Source organism: Strongylocentrotus purpuratus, unplaced genomic scaffold, assembly GCF_000002235.5.
Source record: "Strongylocentrotus purpuratus isolate Spur 01 unplaced genomic scaffold, Spur_5.0 spur5_contig_776, whole genome shotgun sequence".
Taxonomy (NCBI): Eukaryota; Metazoa; Echinodermata; class Echinoidea; order Camarodonta; family Strongylocentrotidae; genus Strongylocentrotus; species Strongylocentrotus purpuratus.
Window position 1 is genome coordinate 27,707 of NW_022145476.1, and position 22,167 is coordinate 49,873.

Below are 22,167 nucleotides of genomic sequence, written 5' to 3' on the forward strand. Positions count from 1 at the left end.
TGTAATATCTGAGGTATCAAAGTATTTACTGTTATGACTGTGGTGGTGGGGTATAGGGGGCAGAAATTAACCATGAGTATAGGCCTACATGTACATTGTACAAGAGGGAAACAAACTTGAAATCTTTAACATGTTGGTGATTTATATGGAAAGTTAAATGGGCCTGTCTTGTTATTGTTCATCCACACTACAACCACCTGGCCCCTTGATTAACATCATTAAAAGAAAAAGAGAAGCAATTAGTTAAGCTCTCTCAGTCAGAACAGTAATACTATACTTTAATAGAATATAATAGTTATAATGTTCATGATGATGAATGTATGCGATAAGGGCGGAATGAACGGACAATAAAGGGGAGAGAGGAGAGAAGAGGGAATTGCAGGGGTAGAAAGAGAGAGAGAGAGAGAGAGAGAGAGAGAGAGAGAGGGGATGAGAAATAATGGGGAAGAGAGGAGTGGAGGGGGAGTTATACATCGACAGTGAAAAAGATAGGCTATAGATAGCTATTGGCAGCAGTAGATAAATATGAATATTGTGATAAACAATGATAATATTATTAATAATAATAGTGGCTGCATATGCAACCCAAATGAATGCTCTGCACCTACAAAGTATCACTATTCCCCTGGATATAGGCAATCTGCCTTAGGCTAATTACCCACTGAAGATATTCACGGAATTATTTCCAACCCGGTCACAGGCCTATTCATGTTAAAAACTGATATTTCAAATGATGAATGGTAGTTGAATTAAATAAAGGTATAAAAGAATACAATCTGCAGATGAAAACAATGCATTTTAATATTAGTTTTGTATAAATAAGCTAAGTTTAAAGCATGAAAGTACAATAATCATATGTAACGGTCGGTGAGGGCGCTGTTTATCAGGGACGCAAATAATGAATTTTAAGCCAGAAATTTATTTAACATGCTTTCATGCTCTTGAAAGCGAAAGACTTACTGCATATTCATGTCAAGTTTAAGAGCAAACGGTGAAAACAATCGGAATTGAGAAGAACTTCAAATATTCAAAGCCAAAACTGACATAAAAACAGAAAAAAGTACCGCATTTCGGTGACATCGCCCCCCGCATCGCCCTCGATTTCTATCATCGTAATCGTCGCTCTCAGATGTGCTATCACCGGGAAAAGTTATTGCGTTATCTGGTATACTCTAGGCAAGTCAAACGTTAAACAAAAATCACAAAATTAGCACTTAAATGAGCGAGGGGACGTGTTATGTGTGATGGTGCAAGATACACAGTTCAACCTCCGGTAGTGACGTCACACATTGGGTGATTTTGTCGGGAAAATTAACCCACAGAATTCTGTGGGAAAACCCCGGTTAACCCGGCAGCAATTCATTTTCGTGAGGCCCAGGGTCCATCCTATCGACCTACGAGGTCAGTTGTTCCGGCGCTTTTCACTTGAATAAATCTTCCGGGCTCCCGGTCTATAATTACTCTCAAACGCCTTCTTCCATTTCCAAAACTTCTCCCTCAAACCTTCCATTTTCTCACTTATCAAAAATCATCAGCATAATATACAACATCTCGCTAACCAAACCTTCTCTTGCACTCTCCGCAACCACATCAATCACACAAAAAATATATATATATCAGGTTACTTCTATGTACCGGGCGGCACTCATTACACCCCCCCCCCCGGTAATTCTGATGTCCTTTTAGGATTGATTTAGAAACCAGGCGCCACAGTACTCCCAAAATAATGGAAATGTACGACTGAGAGAACCTTATTATGAATACGTAGGGCCTACTCAGTCGTACATTACCATTGTATTGGGAATACTACGGTCAGTTTCAGTACAACCATTGAGTCGCAATGTATGGCAACCTATTTATTTTTTGTATTTATTTTGTTTCCTTGTTTTTTCAATAATGAAAATATTAACATTTTGTTTACATTAACAAAGCACATCACTGCAATATAGAAAAATCTGATCAGGCTAACCGTCTTGTATGTTTAATGTTCCAGGACATAATACAATTTACAACAAGAATTCTGTTTTGTGATATCACTAATTCAAATTTGTAATATCAAGAATTCAGTGTGAATTCCAACATTACTGCACATCACTGCAATGTAGACAAATCTGACTAGTTAGGTTAACAGTCTTGTATGTTTAATGTTCCAGAACATAATACAATTCACAACAAGAATTATGTTTTGTGATATCACAGATTCAATTTGTGATATCACTAATTCAAATTTGTAATTTCAATAATTCACTGTGAATTCCAACATTATTTTTGCGCAGAAATTCAACAATAACAATGTTATGACCTCATAGAAGGCACCAATCCTGCCCAAGCAGCAGGAAAAAGATGTTACTTAGGTGGTGTGATTCGGCATGGTTGCAAATTCAAATTACAAAGAGTCAACCCCCTAATCCAGTACGTGCTTCTCACCCTTTCTTAACTCAAGGCCCACTTTGCCACTTATTAATTTGACAGTAAAGCTGAACTCAAGCTGGTTCATTTTTATTCTAAAACAATGTTTTGGCCATCCTCATGGCCCACTGGTTGAGAAGCGCTGCTCAGTTTAACACTGGCGAAGATTCGAGCAGTGAACCTATTGTTCAGGGGGGGGGGGGGTGATCTACTTGAATAGTGTGACGTCACATATCTACGCCCTGCCCGCTGCTCTAATCCATGCTGTTGAGTTTATTACCATAGCCCTCATATCTCAAGGTTTGTTCAGATATGGCGCAACAAACCCAAACAATTTTAATGTACAAGTCAATGGAATATAAGGCGACCAAAAAAAAAAAAAAAAAATGTTGGCGAGGCAGGAGACAATTTGTTGCCGCCTGACTTCAAAAAGCTTTGGAACAAATAAATTCCTAAAAAGTAAATGCAAAATGATGTCATGAGTTTGTCTGCAAATTTTTTGACAAAGATCCCTTTTATTTGTGATTTAATTCAGGTTCATTAACATAAGTGTGGGGGTTTGTTGCGCTGTATCTATAAACACTTACAATACTGAAGGAATTTTACACATCCTATCCAACAAGCCCTAAAGGCCACCGCACACCTTACGACTGGTCTACGACTGGATTTTGAAAGAAATTATGATAGGATTAGATATAGAATGTTTAGAATGTAAATTCCTACTGATTGAGGTCCCGAATTGTCATGTCAATATCAATATAAAAATTGCAGGGTGTTATGGCCTTTTCAGTTGGAGAAAAGGCCCGATCGGCTGCGAATCGTAGCGACGTCACACAGGCACGACTGGCCACCAACTGGTAACTGGGAGATTTGGCCTTTTCTCTGTCTGAAATACTTCAAATACCATATATTTTCGATAATTATATTGATATAACCATTCTGGACCTCAGTCAGATACAAATTTTCAAATTGAAACTCAATTTCTCTTCAAATTGCAATTTCTTTCAAAATCCAGTCGTAGACCAGTCGTAAGGTGTGCGGTGGCCTTACTCCTAAAGCAACATATGAGACTCCACAGTAAAAATGTCACTTTTCGCTATTCCAGTTATTAATACAGGCATATCATTTCATTTGTCACAGTGTTTATTACAGACCCATGATTGTACTTGTGGACCTACACTGCTTACAACCAGGCCTGCTTACAACTTCCCAATTTTACTGTCTCAGAAACCTGCATCCAAAACTACGTGAAAATTTGCTGTCACACACCAAATTTCAATATCCATAGGATTGCTAAGTGTTCTATGAATGCACAAAAATACATTAATTGATGCAAACCACAATAATTTTCCAATTGAGTCACCAGTTTGATAATTTTCTTGGTGCTATGCAGTTATAAACAATTAAAAATATCTTGTTCTTCATGTAAGGAAAGATAGATAAATAAATAAAATCATAGCAGCAAGCCCAAATGACGATGCATTTACAGATACAGATATTCAAATTGAAGAAATTAACAAAAATATACGAAATAAGTAATATAATTAAATTGGTGTGTCATATAGAATATCAAAAAGATCTTTAAACAAGAGCACCGCAAGTCGGAGCATTATACGCCCGAAGTTTCACCTTTATGCACATCTACACATCAATATCATCCAACCATGCAAGTTTGAGGAAATTTCATTACAAAGTAAATGAGTTATCCACACAAGAATTTTTCAATATTTTTTTAGTAAAATGTGGTTACCATGGCAATGCCTTGTCGTACCCAAGTTATATCACCTTTATGCACATCTACACATCAATATCATCCATCCATGCAAATTTGAAGAAATTTAATTAAAAAGTAAATGAGGAATTATCCGCACAAGAATTTTTCAATTTTTTAGTAAAATGTGGTTACCATGGCAACGCCTTGGCGTACCCAAGTTATATCATCTTTACGCACATCTACACATCAATATCATCCATCCATGCAAGTTTGAAGAAATTTCGTTAAACAATGAATGAGGAGTTATCTACACAAGAATTGGCTAACGGACGGACGGACGGACGTCATACCATAATACGACCCTTCGGCGTATAAAAAGTGTATGTGAAATAATGGTTTATTGGTGTGCTGTTGTAGCACTTACAGTATGTATGTTTTGGACAGTAAAATTACTCAATATTTTAGTTTCAATAAACCAATGATCGTTTTCTTTAAATTGCGTATATTGCATCAGAAATTTATTAACACCATGTATAGTGAATCAAAACATAAACATACACAGTGTAACAACAAAAGTGATAATGAGCATGCATTGGTGTATCCTATACACTGTGAGTAAAAAAAAAGGAACCTAACTTTAGTAGCTTCTTATAAAAATATTATAACATATGAAACCTTGAGATGTATCTAATTGTAAAGAATAACCTTCACTCTGTCTACCGATACCTCATTTATGATGTTTCTGTCACGGATGACTGAGCACTAAGATTTTCAATTTTTGGGGGGTCAAAATCGCCTTGTACCAAGTTTGACCTTAAGCAATGGGTGTGTGTCAAAGGCTTCTAATCACATGTTACTTTGTCTGAAATCGTTTTTAAATGATAAAATATGTTTTGTGTTTCAATTATTCAGAGTTAAGTGATTTTAAGTATCTAGACTTTCACAGGGATTTTATTTTAGGTTTCATTGGCTGTGGATGCACTTTGAACTGCCTACAAACCTCTTATCTTAGAATGTTATCTTGCCACAAAACCATCTGTTTATTGGTCGATTGCACCAACTTAGCTGAATAAGTTATCTAGCTCACAATCTACATTAAATTAATAGTTAACTAACCTAAAAGACTAAAAAAATACAAGGAAGGCCTGTTTAGAACACATATGCTAGTGTTTTGAACTGTGTTTTTACTTCATTTGAAAGAAAGCTTCTTCACTACCAACATTCTGAAGCTGACACACTCAATAAAGAAACTCTTACATACGAGGAATGTTGAGGAAACCAAGATTGTGTCTTAATGACAACAAAGATATCTTAAATATTGCTTGTAATAAGGATATTCTTTCATTTAAAGTTCAAATCAACACCTTTTCTAGTCAAATACACAAAATCAATTTAAAAAGCTTAGCCATTATTTCAAGACTCCAATAACAAATCCATAGTAGCTTTTGACGCACACGTATTGCTTAAGCCCAAACTTGATACAAGGCGATTTTGACAAAGCTTTTTGAAACTCCTGGTGCTCAGTCATCCGTGGCAGGAAAAGTATGAATAAGGTATCAGTAGACAGTAAAGTTACTCTTTACAATGAAATAAATTGCAAGGTTCCATATATGTTATAATATTATCATAAGAAGCTACCGAAGTTGGGTTTCCTTCTTTTTTTTACTCACACTGTATAGGAGAATTAAAAAACAATGTGTGAAGAAGTGGGTAATGGAAGTGCTGTTAAAACATACAGTAGGTATGTTTGATTACATGGAAAAGCTGTTATTTTAAATACGTATATTAATACATATTTTGAGTGGCACTATGCATAGTGGATTGAAACATAAACATAAATAATCGAATGGATAAATCAATATACATGTATAAATCATTAATATTAGTTATGATCATTATATTGGTGTGCCCTATTAAAAACAGATGATTTTAAAAAAATTGTAATTTTCACCTGTAGCAAGTGGATAAAATTTGGTAATTGGGCATGTTTTGTGACATCATTCTTACATCATACAATGGAAAGGGGGGGGGGGCATACCGAAACTATGTACTGGCAAACATATCAGGGCTTATACCTTTCAAGGGCCTCCTCCCCTCTTGGTACACATCAATACTAAAATGTTTTGGTCAGACCGGAGTTAGCCTGAATTCATGATAAATACTCTTGCAGTGCTAAAACACAACAGACAATGTATGTATACATAAATTTGAAGAACATACTGAAAGATCAATCTAAAATGCCAGCAAACTCCAAATCACTCATTGGGAGTTGAAAACGCTTCAATTTCATATGTGAAGACCCTATGGAGGTATACATGTAGGGGCAGCTAAAGAGACACACAGGCATATATAGTTAGAAAAAAAAACGAGAAATTAATGAAAAGGAGAGAGATGGTTACGCTTAATACTAGGGCCTATTCCTATTGGGCCTAAACTCATTAAAATTATAGTCTACTACATGAAGGAAAGAGAAGAAATGCCAAGAATCTGAGACTTCCCATAACATGACTCTTCTGCAACAGAAAATATCAATCAGTTTGAGGGCTAGTAGTGTAAGCTATATTGTGTGTATACCATAAGCCCGCCCGTGCGCACGGTGCGGTGCATCAGCGCCAAGGGTTACAACATGGTGCCTGTTATCAAGTTGGCCAAACTCTGTGTATAAAGGGCTCTGGAGTGCACTGACAGAAAGTTCTTATGTGGGTGAAACAGGAAGAACACTGAATGACCGATTAAAAGAACACAAAAGGGCCCTCAGATTAAACAATCCAACCCACTCAGCAGTGGCCGGAACACGCCCTCAATACTGGACATAACATTCGCTGGGATGATACACAGATCATAGACTTTGAATCTTATTTCTGGCCAAGGAAGGTCAAAGAGTCTATCTAGATAAAAAGCATTAATCCAGCACTCAATAGGGACACTGGGTACGCATTGTCACCTATCTTCGCTCCAGTGATCGCCAAGACAGCAACTGTGTGACAAATCAGTTGACATGAGGAAGTCTGCAGGAGCAGACGAAAGCTCGCCCCAATCATTTTTAAGTTTGGTAGAAGCGAAATACTTGTATATCAAGAAATCGCTGTGTGTGGCAAACTAAAGAATGAAAAAGTTCACCCGGTGCATTAGAGAATAATTTCCTACTGGTTGCTTTCCATTTTTTTTACCAAGCGATCTCTTTTTGATTTTTCATTCATGACCTTGCTTCTGATGACTTTGAAGTTTCTAATCTTGAAATCAGGATATGCTGCCAAGAACTGGTGAACCTCTCTCTTACCTACAAAAGAAAATGAAAGGGAAAACACATGAAAAAGCATTGAGCAATGTAAACAAAAATAACTAGATTTAAAAAAAACAGAGCGATGATGATGAAACAAAGTTTGATTTTTTGTCCTCTCTAAAGCACAAAATAATTATAATGTACTTCTTTTTTGTTCCAGCAATTTCTAGTCTGTGTATTTCAAAAATGAAACCACTGAAAATATTTCTTCTGGCTCTTCTTGAAATTACACACACAAGGCATGAAAGGCAGTTTGACCACCCTTTGACATTGGATATCCTTAACGATCCTTCTCACAGGCTTTTACCAAAGACTTGGGTCACGTCGCACTCGAAAACACCTGTGTTTTGGCTTGTGCAGCTAATTTTTTTGTAATGGTGTCTGCAATGGGCCAAACACGCTGGGAAAAAAATCTTAATTTAAATTATCAACTGCTCTTAACCATTTTTTTTATGGCTGTCTTCAAAGGGGGCCGTGCGAGGGGAAATTTGTTTTAAAAAGAAGTTAAAGTTGCGATTGTTTTGTTTTTGTCAATGATGAAAAGAAAGAAGACAAGAACTAAGGCTGACATAATACAGAACAAGGCGGTTCACGAACCACGAGTCTCGCCCGATTTCGTGGTCAATAGAACGTGGAAAATTTTACCCCCCAAAAAAGGATTTTAAACAATTAGCATTTTGAGCCCTAGATTCCTTTGACCCCATCCTCCTACAGATCTGCTTACATACATGTACAACTTGACACTCAAACTGCATATACATGTATGTATGCATTTGAATAAATTTGCATAAATTAACCTAATTAATGAATTTCAAAATTCTGTGTACAACTTTTCAACCCTGCACCTAGCCCTATGAGATAAAACAATCAGAATCAAAATCGGTCGAGAAATGAGGGAGAAGAAGCATGTTTTGTGAATTATGAATAAATTTACATAAGCTATAATTACTGGAGTAAAATTTCAAAATTATGTGTACAAGTTTTGTGTAGCCAACGAAGCTCTACCAAATAAAACAATTATAATGAGAATTAGGTCAAGAAATGAAGAAGCATTTTTTGTGAATTTGAATAAATTTGCATAAATTAACATAATTAATGAATTTCAAAATTCTGTGTAGAAGTTTTGAACCCTGCACCTAGCCCTATGAGATAAAACAATCAGAATCAAAATCGGTCGAGAAATGAGGGAGAAGCATTTTTTGTGAATTATGAATAAATTTACATAAATTATGATATTTAATGAATGGAGTAAAATTTCACAATTCTGTGTACAAGTTTTGTGTAGCCATCTAAGCTCTATCAATTAAAACAATCAGATTCAAAATCGGTCAAGAAATGAAGGAGAAGAAGCATTTTTTGTGAATTTGAATAAATTTACGTAAATTAGCATAATTAATGAATTTCAAAATTCTGTGTAGAATTTTTGAACCCCGCACCTAGCCCTATGAGATAAAACAATCAGAATCAAAATCGGTCCAGAAATGAGGGAGAAGAAGCCTAATTTAACATTTTGTACACACACAGACACACAGACAGACAGACACACAGACACACGTACGGAGCCCGTTTCATAGTTTCAAAATGTGTAAAAAAATTGTGTATAAAGCCAATGAAAATTTGTCCAGGTTGTGACATCAAGGAGTTGCCAATTTAAGAGTATGACAATAAGTTGAAGTTGTACATGAAAAAGTTCATTGACCCTTGACTATAATGGACTTCAGAAAAGGATAATATTCTTTACATAACATTCATATGAAACTATAACACTACTGAGCTCTCCTACCTGAAGTTATGGAAGAAACCAAAACTTCAACATTTCCATAATGTCTGTACAGTACATACAGTATATGTACAGTATATATTGTGTATACAGGACACTGGCCTGAAACTTTAACCAAAACTTTAACTAAGTTTAAAAGATTATAAAATCCCTATTCCTTGACAAAACGCAGAGCATGGGGGTGCATATGAAAGAGGACACTCTACTGAATCATTTGAATTAGGTTTCAAGACAATTGGTCACAGGGTATTGGAATTATAGACATCTGAACTTAACCATGCAAACTTTAACCTGCAACAGACACTGGCCTGAAACTTTAATCAAAACTTAACCAAGTCTAAAAGGTTATAAAATCCCTATTCCTGGACGAAACACAGAGTATGGGGATGCATATACAAGAGAACACTCTACCAAATCATTTGAATCCAGTTTCAAGACCATTGGTTGCACGGTATTGGAATTCAAGCCATAGGAATTTGACCAATCAAACTTAAACCTGAAATGTTGACAACGCCGCCGTCGCCGCCGCCGGAAATAGTGACGCCTATGGTCTCGCTTCTGCTTCGCAGGCGAGACAAAAATTAAAGATTTTAAAGGATTTTCTAGACTGACATATGAAAATAAAATGAGGAATGAAACTTAAAGGTATTGCGCAGTGTTGGTAAAAGACGAAGGGGTAAAAAAATAGATTTCCTTCACTTTCTTATTTTTTGATACACTTATGAGGGTAGAACACAACTCCGTAAAAGTTCACTCTGAAATGCCTCCATTTTCGAGAAATCACATGTTTAGTGTTGATTTTTGGGATTTATCGGGTACCCGATGAATACGGCTAATTCGCTTGATGCTGAATATCTCACGGATAAAAGTGTTTCTGATCTTACAAATCACAGGTAAGGTTCTTTTTATGTTGATACATCTCAAAATAAAGAAAAGTTGGGAATTTTTGAAGGAGAACACTGTTTTTAAAGGGGAAAACAGATTTGTCTGGCCGGACAGATATCGTCGAATGTACTTGTCCTTTTACAGCTTCCAAGGCTATTTGAAGAAAATTGATAATCGATTTGGTCTTAGATCATCTAGATGCACCAAGAAAAACACATTTAATCAAAATCCGTGACCTTGGCCAACACTGTGTATTACTTTTAATAGGTTGGCAATTACTAGGAATGATGGAAATATAGAAAGAGAAGATAAATTATGGAAAACAAAGAAAAACTTATAAAAGAAAAAAGGAAAAGAGAGAAATCCAGACACAAAGAGTACTACAAGACGAATGGAAAATTGCAATGATTGAAGATAAACAAAAAAAGAAATATGCATTGCCAAAAGAAAGAGTGATGGGAAAACAAAGGAATACATCAAGAAAGGGACGATAAAATGAAGGACAACCAAGAAATTACATCAAGCAAGCATTTATGATGGGAAAACAAAGAAATACATCATCAAAATGAAGATGATGGATTGAAGGAAAAACAAATCACTCTATCCTCTTCCTTTCATCAATGTAATTCTTTATTTTTTCTCCAATCAGTGCAATTTTCCATTAGGCCTATAATATTCTCTGTGTCTGTAATTCTCTCTTTTTATTTTTTCATCTTTAAGTTATTCTTTGTTTCCCAATTCGGCCAACTTGAAATTCCAATATGTATAGTGCTAACAACTTTCAAAAATGTATAACTTTCTTATTGTTTGTCCGATTTTGTTCAAACTTTCACCAATCTGCTTCTCTGAAATTTCTTTTTTGTTTTAGAACTTGCCATATGGGTTGGATTCCCCTTTAAATGACTGTAGACCACTATCCTTGATGTTGCAACCATATAGATATGCATTAGAGTCAAATAATTCTCTAAGGCTTTGCAGTTAAATGAAAACAAGATGGTTCTCGAACCACGAGTCTCGCCCGATTTCGTGGTCAATAAAACGTGGAAAATTTCACCCCCAAAAAAGGATTTTGAACAATTAGCATTTTGAGACCTAGATGCCTTCTAAAGACCCCATCCTCCTACAGATCTGCTTACATACATGTACAACTTGACACTCAAACTGCATATATATGCATATTCATGCGCATGTACATGTAAATGCATGCAAGTACATTGCATATATATGCACATGTATGCATATTTATGCATAATTATGCATAAAGTTGTATGTAAGCATATCTGTATGCACCATATATGTTCCTATACCCAAGGGTCATTAATTACCACCAAGTTTGATCCAAATTGATGGCAGACTTTACAAATGAGCAATTAAAAGTTGTCCAGGTTGTGACATCAAGGAGTTGCCTATTTAAGAGTTTAATAAGTTAAAGTTGTACATGAAAATGCTGAAGTTCATTGACCCTTGACCTTTGACCTTTAACAGTGGTTACCTCACAGTCTTAACTGCAGACTGCAAAAGGGTAACCATCCTACAAAACATTGTCACCAGTAAATAATCCTAGTTGAAGTTGTACATGAAAATGCAAACATTATGCAAAGTTCATTGACCTTTGACCTTTAACTCTAATGGACTTCAGAAAAGGGTAATATTGTTTACACATAACATTCATATGAAACTATAACACTACTGAAATTTCCTACCTGAAGTTATGGAAGAAACCAAAACTTCAACATTTCCATAATGTCTGTCCAGTACATACAGTACACAGTATATGTACAGTATGTATATTGTGTATACACGACACTCCTGAAACTTTAACCAAAACTTTAACTATGTTTAAAAGATTATAAAATTCCTATTCCTTGACAAAACGCAGAGCATGGGGGTGCATATGAAAGAAGACACTCTACTGAATCATTTAAATTAGGTTTCAAGACAATTGGTCACACGGTATTGAAATTATAGACATCTGAACTTAACCATGCAAACTTTAACCTGCAACAGACACTGGCCTGAAACTTTAACCAAAACTTAACCAAGTTTAAATGGTTATAAAATCCCTATTCCTGGACGAAACACAGAGTATGGGGATGGATATGAAAGAGAACACTCTACCGAATCATTTGAATCCAGTTTCAAGACCATTGGTGGCACGGTATTGGAATTCAAGCCATAGGAATTTGACCAAGCAAACTTTAACCTGAAATGTTGACAACGCCGCCGTCGCCGGAAATAGCGACGCCTATGTCCCGCATCTGCTTCGCAGGCGAGACAAAAATCAGGAACAAGAGGTCAAACTACTCATTTACATCATAAGCATTTTATGTTTTACAATTGCAAGGGTTCTAAGCTCTCCAGAAAAACAAAGAGCCCTGGGAAGTTTATGACATTCCTTCTACTTTATATCTCTTTTCACTTTAAAAAGTCCTTGCATGTACCCTTTTGTGAATAGCACGACACATACCAGGTAACTTCTTTCTCGTATCTCTTAGCAGGTACTGCTCGAAGTAGTTGCATACCAATTTTTTGGAGGAAGTTTCCCAGTGGGTGTACCCCCGACCTATAAAGAAAAGAGAAATAGAAAGAAAATCGATGAGGGAAATATAATTTATATCAGAGCAAAATATATATTTTTTGTTTTCAATATTTGCCAGCATCATAACCATGGCAGATCTGAAGTTCCCTATTACGAGGGTATCATAGATAAACGAACAATGCACCAGCCAAACGTCATTAGGGAGCTTCCAATTTGATACCAGACTGATAATTCGGGCCATGTGCACATGTATTGATTTTGTAAGGAATAAGTGCTCCAAATCCAAGACAAGTAAAGTGGCTAACAAACATTGCAGTTGGCAAAATAATGTTAGGTGTACTGCCAATTTTGAATCATCTGTCAAGACTACAAACAAAAAACAAAAAAGTGAATTGGTAAATAATGTTATGCATAATATGTGTCCTGCGTAAAGTGAAGATCTTTGGTTCCTTTTAAAAATAACATACATGTATGTACTAAGACATACCTGAATACGCAATATGGTCCTTTTCCTCCTCCTGCTTCGTCCCTTCTTCCTCCTGATTCATCCCTCCTTCCTCCTGATTCATCCCTCCTTCCTCCTCCTGATTCATCACTCCTTCCTCCTCCTGATTCATCACTCCTTCCTCCTCCTGATTCATCCCTCCTTCCTCCTCCTGATTCATCCCTCCTTCCTCCTCCTGATTCATCCCTCCTACAAACAAGTACAATAAGCATAGAAGCAAAAGATAAGGAGCAGCATGTAAGATGGGGTAAAGACAAGGTGAGAGAAAGCAGTGACAATGTATTAAACCTTCCAGGTACCCCCTTGATGCTTTGCGGAACAAGTCTGCATCGCGAAAACTCGCGGCGACGTTTCACGACTTTTTTCTTTTGGGTCTAGCGCATCTGTTTTGAACAACATTGCAACGCCCAGGTAGGTGGTTCTGAAGTTACACATAAGTTTATACATGCACGTTAACCAAAAATGGCTAAAAAGCATGATTTCATGCAGGATTTCAATACAAATTGTGCTTTCAGCCAAAACTCATAAATGTATGATTATTTTTGCTTCTAACGATTAAAATTAATTGATAACATGCTGTTTATGATCGCACAAGTGTAGCCGACAATTTTCATCGAAAAACAATAACAGACAAAAAGGTCAAAAACATAAGAAATTAATTTTGATATCATGTTTTTGAAGTATATTTGCTAAGAACACTAAAAAGAGTAACTATACCACAAATTAGTATATTTGGAACTTTATTTATTGATTAGGAGCAAAAAGTCTGATTCCATGCATAAATTACACATAAATTAGCATAATTAATAAACATTATTCTTCACAAAACGGATGACGTGCATTCCAATTCCTCGTCGCGATCGTGCAGTCGACGGCCCAGATCTCAAGGAGGCATGGAGCCCCCCCCCGATATCATCTACCAAATTAGCCAGGCCTAATTCGGGTTAAGGGGAAATATAAAATTTCCCCCTAATTCGGGTTAGGGGGAAATATAATATTTTCCCCTAATTGGGTTAAGGGGAAATATAATATTTTCCCCTAAGTCGGATTAAGGGGAAATATAATATTTTCCCAAAGATGTACATGTACAGTATGTATGTGCATATATATATATACACATGTAAATACAGTTAAATTTGCATGCCTAAGTCAAATCCCTTGGGACCACAGAAATCTGAGAAATTCTACTTCTAAGAGGTAAACTAGACATGAATTCGTCACTTGAGATGAATTAGGTGATCCGCCATGATTTTAATAGATGACGCAGGAAGTTACGATGTAATTGAGAAAAAAAAATTGCAACAAAAATAGCAGCAAAAATCTTGAATATGAAGTTTGGAAATGATTAAAGACTTAAGAGATGATTTTTTTTAGAATAATTCATTTGCCATAGGCTTTGTACACAAATTTTGAAGTGCAATATTTCAATAAATGATAAACGTCTGGAAATGAGAATAAACAAATATGAATGTCTTTAATAACCCAGTACAGCTCTGGAAACTTGGGCATGATTGGTAACGTTATGTATTTATTATGATTTTTTTTTGATAATTAACTTGTCATAGGCTTTGTACACAAACTTTAAAGTGCAATGTGTTAACAAATGATAAACGTTTTGAGACGATACTAACAAATATGAAAGAATTATTAAATGCAAAACTTATTTAAATTGCCCACCAAAAAACAAAAAAACAAAATCCTTCAGCGGATTCGAACCCGGGCCACAAAGACGAGAGTCGAGTGTCAACACCAATATACCACGGCGCTTCCACATAGACATAACACGTATATCTGAAAAAGTCTATGACCGATTCTGAATTCACACGTTAATTCGAATTTTTTCACCATGATCCCATAATCTAAATCAAAAATAACATTTCTCGTAGCGTACAGTCTCAGCTACAACATATCAAATTTTGGTATAAACAACTGAGAAAAGTAAAAAGAAAGACTATGCAAATTGTGACTTAGAAAAAAAAATCACCCTCCATAGACATAACACGTACATGTTGCAGATTCGGACTTTTCACCTTTAATCAAAAATTTGACCATGATCCCATCATGTAAATGAAAAATAAATGTCACGTTACTTGTAGATAACATTCTCAGCTACAACATATTGAAATTTGGGACAGTCAAAAGAACATTGTCAAATGTAATGTAAAAAATCAAAAATCAATTTTCTTACTTCAGATGGCAATATGATGATGTCACAACATCCGGTGACCCAAAATGATGCATGAAATGGAATCTACAACTCATGCCCTTTCAGAATATGAAATAAAAATGGAGGTCACATGGCATTCTGAAAAGTTACAGCGAATTCAAAATTTGCCTTTTTTTTACAATTTTTTCAATTTTTGGCATATTTTCGCGCGCGCGGATTTTGAGGTTTAGCGCGCGCATATTACGTTATTATAGGTCAAGAAGGACTGGAAATTAGTTAAAATTGTTGACAATAGTATTAGGAACCCAAAACATGTAAAAAAACGGCGTTTCCACGTTCCGTACGTGCTACACGCGAAAAAACGCGCGCGCAGACGCGCACGCGCTGAATTTTTTTAAATGCTCAAAATGGCCTGAAACGTATAGTAAACTCAAAATAAATTCATTTGGAGCATTTTTCAATTTTGACGCGCGTGCATGCGCGTAGGTTGAAGAGTTGAACCTTGACCTGAAGTTAATGTATGCCAAATTTGGTCAAAAAATAACGTTCCGTTAGGAAGATATGGTCAATAAGAAGATTTTACAAAATGGCGCCTAGATGACGTCACGGATGGGTGATCACAATGAAAACAGATGACCCGTCAAGATTTTATGATGGGACATGACTATGGGAAATTTCATGATGATTGACATTGCCGTTTTTGCATGAATTATGTCACAAAAAAGTGACCAGAAATAAATAATAATAAAAAAGATTCTGACGAAATCAAGAGGTTCTCCGCCAATGAATGGCGGATCACCTAATAACACATATTTTGCACAATCTGGTCTAAACAATGCTTCCACGGGCGATTATTTGACGACTTACAGAAGGTCAACTAATACAAGGTTAACTGTAACCTTTATGCAATAATAAACTCACAGTTTGCCAATTTTTTTTTTAATTGGTGGGGAAAAAGAGCTGCTCTCTGGTTCTTCATTCTTTTAAAGCTACAGTATTCCCAGGACCCAGAAATAGCTCCATCTCAGTCCTGAACTACCCATATTGTTCCCGTCAGCGCTCCCAGGATGCAACATTCTGATCTCGTAGTCTTATGATTTATGCTCGCTTGAATGATTGCAAATTTATTTGGCATCCTTTACATCCTTACAATAAATTCATTACCAAGTAACAAAGTGAGTATTATGTCTCTTCCAAACATCCCTGTTTTCCCAGGTCGAAAATCCCATAGAGACCAATAGAGACCATTAGAAAAATTCTATTGGTCTCTAATGGTTTCTGTTGGAGTCTATTGGTTTCTGTTGGACCCATAGAATTGAATCCAATAGAGACTATTCAAACCATCAGAAACCAAAAGAAACCAATAGCACCCATAGAAACCAATAGAAATAGAAACCAATAGGACCAATAGAAACCAATAGGACCAATAGAAACCAATAAGACAAATATAAACCAATAGGACCAATAGGACCAATAGGACCAATATAAACCAATAAGACCAATAGAAACCAATAGAACCGAAAGGACCAATAGGACCAATAGGACCGATAGGACCAATAGAAAACCAATGAGACCAATAGAACCCAATGGGACCAATAGAAACCAATAGGTCCAATAGAAACCAATAGAAACCAACAGCTAAATCTATCTCATGCATATTCATGATTACTTTATACGTGTTCACAGAAAATTACATTTATCATAATTTGTCAAGCAACTTATGACAATGTACATCAATTTTATGATTTTTATTTTCTTTTGGCAACTAATGACTCATAGATTATTTGTTTAATCATGTTACAATTTCATTCACGTTTTAGCAATAGATATATTGATTATAATGATTACTATAAAACACTAACCAAGAAACAATTCATGTATGTTTATTATATAGAATAGTAGAAGCATTCAGTCAAAATAAAGGATAATCTAATACTCACTCCAAGTGATCTATGTGATGGAGTTGATGCAATTGAGATTAGAATATACTTTTTTTTGGTGGACAGTTGCTAAAATCGATTCTGATTGATCATTATTGATTTACCAATAGAAGCCATTGGACTATTGGTTTCAATAGGGAATTCGGAACATGGGAGCATTAGGAACCCATTGAAAGATCTCTAGTGGACCAACAGGAACCCATAGAAAATATCTAATGGACCAACAGAAACCCATCATAGAAGAAAATATCTAATGGACCAAGAAACCCATAGAAGACATGGGTGGATGCTGGTCCAATAGAAGCTTTCTGTTGGTCCATCAGCATTTCTTCTGTGGGTTTGTGTTGGTCCAATAGATATTTTCTAATGGTTTCTGTGGGTCCATCATTTCACTTTCCCTATTGAAACCATTAGACACCAATAGCTCTAATGGTTTCTGATGGTCCAATAGGATCGGATCCTAATGGAATTTCGACCTGGGTTCTGATACAAACCCCATTATAGGCTAATTTACTGAAATATATATCGTTGATCGTTGTGTAAAAAAGGCATAGGGTCCATTTATCAAAACTTACTCTTATGCACTGATTCCTATTGGGGGTGCTCTTTAGTTCTATGAGAATACTTTCCCTTTGATATGATAAACTAGATGGAACTTTGACTGCGCGCAGTCAAGAAAGATGCCTCCGTCATAGAGCAAGTTTACAAACCAAAACAGAAGAAATTTTTCAAATTCAAGTTTCTTGTAATCCATTAACAGGTTCTCAGAATATCGTGATTACAACCAATTTCTCATATACATATATGACCCTTTGATCTTTGATCTCATGACCCAAGAATCTACTCAGTTCATTGGAAGATAAGCAAGATACATACATGATCTAAGTTTGGCAGGAATCCATCAATCTGTTCAAATGATAATGCGATCACAAGCTATTTGCATACATAATGAGCCGCATGACCTTTGACCTTGACCTCATGACCCCAAAATCTAATCAGTTCATCGGCTCTGCGAGTAACATACATGACCTAAGTTTGGCAGGAATCCAACAATCAGTTCTTGAGATAACGCGATCACAAGCTGTTTTTGCATACATAATGAGCCCTGTGACCTTTGACCTCGTGACCCCCAAATCTAATCAGTTCATCGGCTCTGCAAGATACATACATGACCAAAGTTTGGCAGGAATCCATCAATCGGTTCTTGAGATAACGCGATCACGAGCTGTTTTTGCATACATAATGAGCCCTGTGACCTTTGAACTTTGACCTCGTGACCCCAAAATCTAATCAGTTCATGGGCTCTGCAAGATACATACATGACCAAAGTTTGGCAGGAATCCATCAATCGGTTCTTGAGATAACGCGATCACGAGCTGTTTTTGCATACATAATGAGCCCTGTGACCTTTGAACTTTGACCTCGTGACCCCAAAATCTAATCAGTTCATGGGCTCTGCAAGATACATACATGACCAAAGTTTGGCAGGAATCCATCAATCGGTTCTTGAGATAACGCGATCACGAGCTGTTTTTGCATATATAATGCGCCCTGTGACCTTTGACCTTTGACCTCGTGACCCCAAAATCTAATCAGTTCATCGGCCCTGCAAGATACATACATGACCAAAGTTTGGTAGGAATCCATTAATCGGTTCTCCAGATAACGCGATCACGAGAACGGGACGTACGGACGGGACGTACGTACGGACGTACGGACGTACGGACGTACGGACGGACGGACGGACGGACAACCCGAAAACATAATGCCTCCGGCTACTTCGTAACGGAGGCATAAAAATATTGTTAAACATATGATGGTAAATAAAAACGCTCTGTACATACCAGGAGAGGACATCAATGGCTCTTCTTGGTCTCGTTCTTCTGATTCTATGATAAACTAGATGGAATTCGACTACGCAAAGTCGAAAATGATGCCTCCGTCATAGAGCAATTTTACAAACCAAAACAGAAGACATTTTTCGAATTCAAGTTCAATTGTAATCCATTAACAGGTTCTCAGAATATCGTGATTACAAGCAATTTCTCATATACATATATGACCCTTTGATCTTTGACCTCATGACCCTAAAATCTACTCAGTTCATTGGCTCTGCAAGATGTCCTGAGTTAAATAGTAATCCATCTGTCAGTTCTAATGAGAATGTGTTCACAAGCTATTTTTGCATACATAATGAGCCCATGACCTTTGACCTTTGATCTTATGAACCAAAAATCTACTCAGTTCATTGGCTCTGCAAGTAACATACATGACCTAATTTTGGCAGGAATCCATCAATCGGTTCTTGAGAACGCGATCACGAGCTGTTTTTGCATACATAATGTGCGTTGTGGCCTTTGACCTTTGACCTCATGACCCCAAAATCTAATCAGTTCATCTGCTCTGCAAGTAACATACATGACCTAAGTTTAGCAGCAATCCATCAATCGGTTCTTGAGATAACGCAATCACGAGCTGTTTTTGCATACATAATGTGCGCTGTAGCCTTTGACCTTTGACCTCGTGACCCCAAAATCTAATCACTTCATCGGTTCTGCAAGTAACATACATGACCTAAGTTTGGCAGCAATCCATTACTCGGTTCTTGAGATAACGCGATCACGAGCTGTTTTTGCATACATAATGAGCCCTGTGACCTTTGACCTTTAACCTCATGACCCCAAAATCTAATCAGTTCTTTGACTCTGCAAGATACATACATGACCAAAGTTTGGCAGGAATCCATCAATCGGTTCTTCAGATAACGCGATCACGAGCTGTTTTTGCATACATAATGAGCCCTGTGACCTTTGACCTTTGACATCGTAACCCCAAAATCTAATCAGTTCATCGGCTCTGCAAGATACATACATGACCAAAGTTTGGCAGGAATCCATCAATCGGTTCTTCAGATAACGCGATCACGAGAACGGGACGTACGTACGTACAGACGTACGTACAGACGTACGTACAGACGGACGGACGGACAACCCGAAAACATAATGCCTCCGGCTACTTCGTAACGGAGGCATAAAAATATACCCATTCATTAATTACAACAAATTATGAAAAATGGGATGGTGCATTTTGGGGGGTTCTATAGTCTTCATATCATCACTAAAAGAAATTGACATGAGTATGTATTTCAAATATTGAACAACACTTCATGAATTCCCCTCCATTAGCTTCATCTACCACAGACATCATCTCAGCAGGGATAGGAGTTACTTCACAAGCTGCATCGGAGGTTTGGGCATGTTTTTTTCATGTCTTGATATGTAACGTTTTTCTATGAATGCTTTGCACAGATGACAAATGACCAGTTTACCCTTTGTCTTTGAATCATTCCTCCTTTCTCTCTCAAGCACTGGATTATCTGGATTTTTCCTCAATCTTATCTTGTTCAGTTCCAATATGCCCTCTTTTCTGAATGCATCAAATACTAAATCCCTTTCCTTCTTTCTCATTTTCAAGGCCTGGCAAACTCTCTTGTGATCTTTGTGCTTTTTCTCTATGTGATTTCCGTAGCTTTGACCACATTCTTTTGCAGAATATGCAATAACGGTAAGGTTTCTTGTATGTACCACATGCAAGAGAACCTTGACCTGGTATGTTTACTGGCCTACATGTAGGTATCTCTTGGTCCTGTGTGTTTACTTGTTCACGCATCTCTTGGTCCTGTGTGTTTACTTGTTCATGCATCTCTTGGTCCTGTGTGTTTACTTGTTCAGGCATATGGAGTTTGCTGCTTGGGAAAGTCATGAAAATTTAGGGCATTTGAAAATATGTAAGTGGAAGAATAATCCTCACAGAAATTTAAGGATCCAATCTAATCCAATCCAAGTATTATAGAGTGCCAATATCTAGTTGTTTTCTAATCAAGTAATTATCTCCGATCTTTCTAACATTATTTGAAATACAATATATGGATTCAAAATTCTTTCATTTGTAATTTTACAGTGTTGATGCGACAATGGAGCCATGCAAGAAGGAGCCTGTGTTGGCACGACTCGTGAACCATGCAACAGGTCAAAAGGCCAACTGTAGGATGAAAGTGATTGAAATTACGGGGAAACCCGCACTATGTCTGTTCGCCACAAAAGACATGAAGAGCAATATGGAATTATTGTATGACTACTCGCTGCCAAAAGATTTCAAGTTCCCAGAACCCTATTATTCGGATCTAATAAAGCAAGCGAGCACATGGGGAAATGCATGTAAGGAGAAGATGCCTCAGGAAGTAAACACAGTAAACACAGAAGACCAAGGGATGCCTGAACAAGTCAACACAGCGGACCAAGGGATGCCTGAACAAGTTAACACAGAGAACCAAGGGATGCCTGAACAAGTCAACACAGCGGACCAAGGGATGCCTGAACAAGTCAACACAGAGAACCAAGGGATGCCTGAACAAGTCAACACAGCGGACCAAGGGATGCCTGAACAAGTCAACACAGCGGACCAAGGGATGCCTGAACAAGTCAACACAGAGAACCAAGGGATGCCTGAACAAGTCAACACAGAGAACCAAGGGATGCCTGAACAAGTCAACACAGCGGACCAAGGGATGCCTGAACAAGTTAACACAGAGAACCAAGCGATGCCTGAACAAGTCAACACAGAGAACCAAGGGATGCCTGAACAAGTCAACACAGAGAACCAAGGGATGCCTGAACAAGTTAACACAGCGGACCAAGGGATGCCTGAACAAGTCAACACAGAGAACCAAGGGATGCCTGAACAAGTTAACACAGAGAACCAAGGGATGCCTGAACAAGTTAACACAGAGAACCAAGGGATGCCTGAACAAGTCAACACAGCGGACCAAGGGATGCCTGAACAAGTCAACACAGAGAACCAAGGGATGCCTGAACAAGTCAACACAGCGGACCAAGGGATGCCTGAACAAGTCAACACAGCGGACCAAGGGATGCCTGAACAAGTT

The 22,167-nt window shown here is 37.1% G+C and overlaps 1 protein-coding gene across 2 annotated transcripts; it reads right to left on the reverse strand.

The window, feature by feature from the left end:
• Window positions 1-1,959: 1,959 nt before the first annotated feature.
• On the reverse strand, window positions 1,960-13,489 carry LOC115919860. Of its 2 annotated transcripts, none has more exons than XR_004062049.1 (3): window positions 13,098-13,215; window positions 12,539-12,634; window positions 1,960-7,403 (listed from the first exon to the last, which is right to left on the reverse strand). XR_004062049.1 is itself a non-coding variant. In XM_030974409.1 (3 exons), exons 1-3 carry the CDS (start codon window positions 13,325-13,327, stop codon window positions 7,267-7,269), a joined length of 489 nt encoding a protein of 162 aa, XP_030830269.1. In that variant the 5' UTR covers window positions 13,328-13,489; the 3' UTR covers window positions 1,960-7,266. The 2 variants fall into 2 exon arrangements, 1 of the variants encoding a protein (XP_030830269.1); XM_030974409.1 differs by having other exon boundaries at window positions 12,513-12,634; window positions 13,098-13,489.
• Window positions 13,490-22,167: the final 8,678 nt, after the last annotated feature.